At 37.2% G+C, this 8,351-nt stretch overlaps 1 protein-coding gene across 18 annotated transcripts in view; it reads left to right on the top strand.

The window, feature by feature from the left end:
* The window catches only part of RIMS2 (regulating synaptic membrane exocytosis 2), a 296,933-nt gene that overhangs the window by 191,537 nt on the left and 97,045 nt on the right, over positions 1–8,351 (top strand). For 14 of the 18 annotated variants that reach the window (XM_015561714.1, XM_006760263.2, XM_015561716.1 and 11 more), the window contains one exon: positions 7,618–7,790. The exons of the other annotated variants lie outside the window; for them this stretch is intronic. In XM_015561714.1, coding sequence (XP_015417200.1) covers positions 7,618–7,790 — 173 coding nt within the window. The remainder of the gene's footprint in view (positions 1–7,617; positions 7,791–8,351) is intronic. 18 annotated transcript variants of the gene reach the window in all.

The following is an 8,351-nucleotide window of genomic DNA, read 5'->3' as shown; positions in this document are numbered from 1 at the left end:
GCAACTGTGACAAATAAATAAATGTAATAGACTCTGATTACCAATGTGAAAGACCAAGAACCCATCCATAAGCTTAAATAATGCAGGAAATATAGGCAATACAAAAATAGCTAGCTTTGGGTGAAAGAGAATAAATTGGGTTTTGGCCACATTGAATTTGATGTACCTGCAAAATAACATATGAGAATTAAATAATGCAGGAAATATAGGCAATACAAAAACAGCTAGCTTTGGGTGAAAGAGAATAAATTGGCACATTGAATTTGATGTGCCTGCAAAATAACATATGAGAGATGTCCTGTTAGAATCTGGAAATACAGGTCTGAAGCTTAGGAGAGAGGTGAGGGCCAAAGATAAGGATTTAGTAGTCCTTATATGGTAGTTAAAATGGATAGATAATGGATTAGATCACCCATGGGGGATATGTATAGTGAAAAGAAAAGAGGGCTAACGATTGAAATTATTGGAAAATATAATTTAAAATCAAGTTAGAGAAAAGCAAAGACAGCAATGGAGATTAAAAAGGATAGGTGGGGAGACAGGAGGAGCTATGAACGACATTATCTGAGAAGGCATTATGAAGAAGTTTCAGGAAGAGAGAGGACTTCAACAAAATCAGGAAACAAGAAAACTGAAAAGACACTATTGGCTGGTAAATTAGGATATTATTGGTGGTTTTTGTTTGTTTTTGAGAACAGTTGCAGTAAATGGTAGAAATAGTGGGTGAGAAGTTATGGATTCTGAGGAGGAAAGTGGCAAATGTACTTGTTAAAGGCAAACGCGTGAGCTCTGCATCTACCTGAGATCTTGAGCCTGGGATTTCGTTGCAAAACTGACATTCCCATCTCTGAAAATCGTGAGAAATCAAGGGAAATAAATAACAGATGACATTTCTCAAGGAGCAGCTTATTAATAACAGGCACAGAGTTCCCATTGTGCTAGCCTTTGGGAAAGTCATAATTGACTACTACCAAGAGTTCTTTCTCTACACATTCTTCAGGAAAAGTAACTAACCTTGTAACTTTCCTTTAGACCAAGAGACAAAAGCATCGGCCTCTAGGCTAATGGCTGCCCTTTCTACAATTGCGGGTTGTTACCTTACACTGTTCCTGCTGTTCCATCTTTCACAAGATTTACTGAGGACGAATTTACAGTTCTGATGTGTTGTTGTCTTTACTCATTGTGTTCTCAGGAGTCTGAGTCCTACAAACAATGTGTGTATTCCTAAACCCCACATCTCGTGGTGTGCACCAACTCTGTGTATAGTGACCACATGTAACTTGAAATCAGCTGTGATGGGAGTATTCATTTGTATTCATACAGTGTTCATTGAGTTCCCACTAAGTGCCAGGCACTGATCTAGATAATGGGAATACTAGGGAGTTTATAATCTAGAAGGATAGGTGGATAGAAGATAGGTAGATGGGTGAATAGATAAGTAGGTAAGATATAGATATATAGATAAATAAATAGGTAGAGATAGATAGATAGATGAGAGACAAAGACAGATATATGATAGAACTATCAGAAAGGTATGACTAAAGTAGTTTGGGAACACTCAAGGCAGTAATTCTCTTTGAAGGAATTAAGACTTTTCTAGCTGGGATTTCACTTGAAGAAAATTATTTATAAGGCTACACCTTAAATTAACCCTCATTTTGCTGTGCCTTTCCTGTCTTCTCCCTCTTTATCACACAATGCCCTCTTTAGGAGCCCTATCTAAACAAAATTATCTCTGACAAACAGGTTTGCTCAGTGCAGCATTTACATCAGGCACTGATAAGAGACTTGGTGAGGACAGAGAAAAAAATCACCTGGAAGTAACTGCTCAGAGAGAGTATCTACAATGGTGGTATTATCAAAAGACAACAGCTACGCTCTTGGAATTATGATATGAAATATAAGTAGGATATCAAGAAAGAGAACATTTTCTTGCTCCCATGAGTCTTTCATTGGCTACAGTGCCAAGACTCCCTCTACTCTGTTCTTATCTCCTCTATATCCCCGACCCACCCCCACACACACTGATATCAAAGGCCTGCCCACAACTTCAGCCTCTCCTTTCTCTCCCAAATATTGTGTTTGCTCTAATTTTCCTCATATTCGGATCTATTCAATGTGTTTTCTCCCCGAATGTATCAATAGTCCTACAAGGACATCTCCATGACATAACACTTTTTTCTTCAAACTTGGGCTTTCTTCTTGCCCAGGATTTTGCAACTCATCAATTCTTGGACTAGAGTTTTAGACAACAGATTGCCATTTTCTGGTGAGATTTATTAAATTGAAGATTAGCAGTGCCTAAGGGAGCTCTTATAATTCCGCCCACATGTTTTGTTTGAGAAGTTCATGTACAAAGCTCAAACAACCTGAGTTCCTCAGATGCTGTAGAGAAATCACTGGGAAATTACCTAATTAAAAATGTCAAGTGAGTATACTGGAGAAAGTCACAGTTTTATTTTAGAAATTTGAATATACTTTTTTTCTCCAGAATATTATTCCAACATTTTAATTCAAACTTTTCTTTCAAAAGGGCTTTGCAGATAGGCTGTTACTTTTCACTAATCTTAGGTAAATAGGGAGAACATTAACTTTTCCCGGCCACTTAGAAACTCCTTAGCGTCTGGAACATCCTGAACAATAATAATTTCCTGTAAAATTTTCTAGTTCATGATCTGCTTAATAGTAATGGACAAAGCATCAAATGTTGTCGGGAAAAGCTTCCTCCCTCTCTTACAAGATCTTAATGATCTCCAGTCAGAGCACCGTTTTCAGCTGGGATTGTGTAATCCTATGCAAAAAAATCTTGTTTTTTTCCTTTAAGGAGAACGATGAACGTATCATTTATTGTTCATCTGTCAGCTATAAACTAATACATGCTAAGCCTTCGTTGTTTATAGTGCCAGACAACACCAGCTCTTTCCTAACTAAATAAAAGAACTTATTCACATTTATAACTCTTTACCTTGGTATAACAATAACATAGCTGCTTCTATCTCACTATGAAAATATATAACTTTTGTTTATTATACATTAAGACAAGCAAAACTACATTTAGTTAAAGCAAAAGAAATGAACCATCTTAGAAGTAAACAGTGTTAGGTCATCCATTACTTTGTTGTGAGCTTTTTGTGAATTGTACATATGGAGATGTTATACTCTAAACATATTTAAGATAAGTTCTGAAGTTTTATTTATAAAAATATTTTTCTTATCATTTCTTCCTTTCCAAATTTCTCAGTCTGTTGCTCATGTGTGTGTTTGTAGCAGAAACCTGAGCTGTGCTCCCAAGGTAAGCATGCTTGGCTGCTTAGAAGTGCTCAGAGAGATGTGCTTGGTTTAGGCCTTGAGCAGACGGCAGAGTCACCATCACACTGGAGATTTTGCCTCGTTTGTGTTTTTCCTTTATGTGAATTTTTCCACTCAGTCTTTTATTTAATGACCTACTTTTTAGGCACTGCTATGTGCTAAGCACACTCTTGGGTATGCTGAGTCTTATTTCTCTTACTCCTTACAATAATCATTAAAATGGGATTTATTCTTATCTTACTGGTTCAAAAGCTAAACATGAGTTTAAATTAAATTAAATACCTGATTCTTAGGTGCTAAAAGAACTACAAAGATAAGGAAGATATTGTCCTGACCTTTAAGAACCTTTATTCTAATAGTTAGAACATTATACATGAACACACACACCTATACACACACACCACCTACAACAAGAGGTATTGTGTGACAAATTATGTAAAAGGCATAAAACTATAGTACATAGAATCATATCTTTCCTTAAATTTTGCACATCCAAAATTTTAGCTCAGCAAAGTAGATTATCTGAGGGGTCTTAGCCAGAGATATGTGCAGTGTACACCATATATGCATGCATACAAGTCCTTTGGTTGATCTCTCTCCCTCCCCCCCACCCTCCCCTACCTTCCCTCTGAGGCCAGCCTGTATGCACCCATGGATCATAGCAGCAGGTTCAAAAGTCATGACTCCCTAAAAAGACTAAGGCTACAATATGCATAGTCAGATCCTAACGACTGAAATTCGGAAGTCAAGGTAGCAGTTAGTCCATCGAACAAATCGGAAAAGAGCCAGTTGGGAGACATGGGAGCACAGGTTTCCAGGCGGCATTGGATCTCAGGATAAAGCAGCAGAGAGAAAAATGAAAAACAGAGCAGCTGTGTCAGCCAAGAAGCGTCATATATTTACATATCTGCTGAGGCAGAACTCCTCATGGTGCAGGTGGGAATGGAGCAATTCCCTGTAAGGTGGTGGGATATGGATGAACCTGGTCAGAGGGGGAAGGTGAGGCCTCCACATACTAGGAGTTAGTGGGAAAGTTTGGTTTCATGTTTAAAATTAGCCTTATAGAAATATTTTCTGAAACAAAACTATTGGATATATGTAGAAATAGTTGTATTTTTATTGTAGCTTAGAGCAGCTGTAAAGTAATATATTTATTGTTGGGTATTTCTAACTAATATCTCTTTTGATAAAGACATTCCTAGAATTGATACTAAGCCAGTGTTCAAGTTACTATCTCATCATCAGCATCATCATTATCATCGTCATTTGTTATGTGTGAAGCACTTGTTATGTGTCAGGTATTTTTCTAAGTGCTTTGCATACATCATCTTATTTAATCCTTGCAGTAAGCCTAGGAAATGGGTATGGTTGTTATTCACTTTATAACAGATGAAAAATGGAATCATGGAAATAATTATCCCATTATCACATACCTAATAATTTTTGTAGCCAGGATTCAGACCATTGATTCAGTCGCATTCCAGAGCAATTGCTCATAGTGATTATAATATTACCCTTACCACCTCCTAGAGTTAAACTTTAGGATTTTTCATTTGAACTTAGATGATATTATAATCCCATGAACAAAAGCAAAAGAAAAAATATAATACCAAACCTACTGCAAAGAAAAAAATTGTAATACCAAAACTGCTTATCTAACCAATGCTAAAATATTTTAAAAGCTATAATATCAGACGGCTTCTCTTTTTGTTATCAATACCAAGAATAAGAACAATAAAGCCCCCCAAACACAGAACAGTATCCACTGAACAGTTTAATAGTTTCGAAAATTTTCTTAAAACGTTCATTTATCAGATAAATGAAATATCCAAAAATATATAAATAAAATGAAGTATTTCCATTTATGTCTCAACTTGAGATCAAATTTACTGCTAATATATTTGATGAAACAAATACATACAGTGCTGTGTGTTTGTGTGTGTGTGTGTGTGTGAGTGCTGTGTGTGTGTGAGTGTGTGAGTGTGTGTGTGTGAGTGTGTGAGTGTGTGTGTGTGTGTCTGTGTGTGTGTGTGTGAGTGTATCTGTGTGTGTGTGCGTGTGTGTGTGTGTGTGTGTGTGAATGGACCTGATTTTATGCCAGAATTTTGAAGTTATAGCCTAACGTCTGCCCATCAATTTCATCAGTTGTCCAATTGCACCCACACCTAAGCCTACACCTCCCTCAGGCTGAGGAAAGGAGCAGACCCTACGCACATGGCTGAGCAGCTCACTGGCCCTCTCACCCCAGGGTGTGTGTGTGAGTGTGTGTGTGTGTGTGTGTGTGTGAGAGTGTGTGTGTGTGTGAGTGTGAGTGTGAGTGTGTGTGTGTGTGTGTGTGTGAGTGAGTGTGTGCACTAAGATAGTTAATGTTGACCTACCCATTGAAATGCTGTTCTAGGCAATGGCTGACTATGGCTGAGGACATTTTCATTTAAAGTAAAATTTTTCAATATTTAATTTTTTTAAGGCTTTGTGAACGCTTTCTATGGTTAGAAAAATCTCTATGGCAAAATTGACAGATACAGATATTTCAGTATATGTTTGAAGTACACATAATTCAAGAAAAATTTATTAGCAGATATGCTCTTAACCCAGTAATAGCCATCAGGACAGTAATAATACTGGCTGAATTTTTTTACATTATGTCAGATACCAGACATGTATTACATTTGACCCTGAACAACACTGATTCGAACTGTTCAGGTCCACTTATATGTGGATTTTTTTCAACAAATACAGTAAATGTATTTTTTCTTCCTTTCTTAATAACATTCTATTTTCTCTAGCTTACTTTATTGTAAAAATACAGTATATAATACATTTAACATACAAAATATGTATTGATTGACTGTTTATGTAATCAATAAGGCTTCCAGTAAACAGTAGGCTATTAGTAGTTAAGTTTTAAAGGAGTCAAAGTTATATGATGATTTTCAGTTGCTTGGGAGTCAACTCTTCTAACCTTTGTGTTGTTCAAGGATAGACTGTATTTCTAATTTTCAAAACAACCCTGAAAAAAAAGATATTATCCCTATCTATATATATAAAAGGCTAAGCAACTGACCAACCAGCCAGTAGGTATGACACACACTGACCACCAGGGGTCAGATGCTCAATGCAGGAGCCCCTAAGCTGCGGTGACTTGGCAGCTGCGGTTCTCGGGTGACACACCCCAAAACTAGAGAGGAGGGATCCTGATTTTGGAGTGTCACCCTCTCGCAATCCAGGACCCCTCAGGGGATGTCAGAGAGACAGTTTCAGCCCAATCCCCGCAGGCCAGGCCGAGGGACCCCACCTGTCCCAGAGACCTGCTCACTCAGTAGATACCCTTTGAGCTGCAGCGCTGCCCCAGGTGCGACCGGCTGGGGAGGGACCGTGGGAGGTTGGCTCTAGAGTGGGTCCAGCCCATCTCACCCAGTCCTGCCCCGCTGGCCACCTCCTAATTAATTTCCTTTCAATGTGCATGAATCTGCACCAGGGCACTAGTTACTTTAAACAGAGTTTTAAAGGTTAAAGTATTTGCTCAATTTTACCCAGTTAGTAAGAGGTTGTCCTTACTCCAGGTTGTCCAGACTCCAGAATCTACTATTTTTTTTATATCCCAGTATCATTAACATAAAGCATTTATGATGGCTTTTCGTTTACCAGAATGTTTGAACACCCAGAACACCCTGCACCCTGGCTGTGCCACATAACTGATTATTTCATTCCAGGAAGTTTGAACTATTTTGTAAATAATAATGACTTTTTTTCTAGTATTTCTAGGATTCATCAAAATTCCAGTAATCTTTCAAACATTAAACTTTCTCTTTTCTCTTGGCTTTTCTAGAAAAAGTTAGTGTTTTAATCATTAGGTTTTGTACTATCTCTAGGTTTTCAATGAAGCATAATGGATTAAAGAGAAAAATGGGTTTCAATAAGTCACAGTGGCAACTTTATTATACCTTTTTTTCAAATTTTATTCAGAAATAAAAATATTCTATTTCCTAATAGGAAGCCAAATGTTTATTTCCCAGATTTTACCTAAATGCCCTTCCCTGAGGCCATTGCTGTGGTGAAACTATTTTAACGGCCTTCATTGGGGTGTGGTGAAAATGCTCTAATTGCCTGTGCTGAAAAACAAAGGTTTCACGCAAATTGAATTTTTCTTTTAGGATGATTGCCATTCACTTTTGTTTTTATGTGCAACTGAGTGGGGGTTTTGCAGTATCCTCTGTGGATAATAAAGTGCTGAAATAGGAGAAGCTAATAATTGCTCTGTATGGTAATACTGACAACTTCTGCGTATTTGTCAATCTGTGTTAACAGTATCGATCAGGATGGGATCCTCATAGAGGGGCAGATAATATTTCCACTAAATCTTCGGACAGTGATGTAAGTGATATATCTGCGGTTTCCAGGACTAGTAGTGCTTCTCGTTTCAGCAGCACAAGCTACATGTCCGTCCAATCAGAACGGCCCAGAGGAAGCAAGAAAATCAGGTGAGTAAGGGACTTTTCGCAGGAAACGCTTCTCAATGTGTATGACAAGGTCTTTATGTTTCTTTGGATAAACGTAAAATCCTCTGTTCTAAAGGCTAATGTGTGCCATTTGACAATAAGAACTTCTGTACGTATTTTTTTTTATATAATATTTTGCTCTGCCTTTCAAACTTCTTGCACAGGCAAGTTTCAGAGAACGTACAACACCTTTCTTACTAGATTACTTGAAATAATATCATTAGTTGTTTTTTAATGTTTTCTATTTTAAAAAAGTAATTCTATTACACATTTATTGAGGTTAAAGTGACGGTTTTGTGAAAATTGGAATATTTTAATGTTCTAAGAAATGTGAAAAATAGTATTTGGAGGGTTTTTTCCCCTAGATGAGTATATTTCAGGGATTCAGAAAAATATTACTTTTTTAGTAGGATACGCCTTATCCTCCTGAAACTGTTATAAATGCATGGAAAAAGTCTTCAGCTTCTCAAAATTTATAAATGCAATATTTATGTATATGCATGCCCATAGCGTTTATGGGCACCTGAGCTAAATTATTTTTAC

Source organism: Myotis davidii, unplaced genomic scaffold, assembly GCF_000327345.1.
Source record: "Myotis davidii unplaced genomic scaffold, ASM32734v1 scaffold497, whole genome shotgun sequence".
Lineage (NCBI taxonomy): Eukaryota > Metazoa > Chordata > Mammalia > Chiroptera > Vespertilionidae > Myotis > Myotis davidii.
Note: the sequence above shows the minus strand (reverse complement) of the source record. Positions and strands in the feature narration are given on the sequence as shown.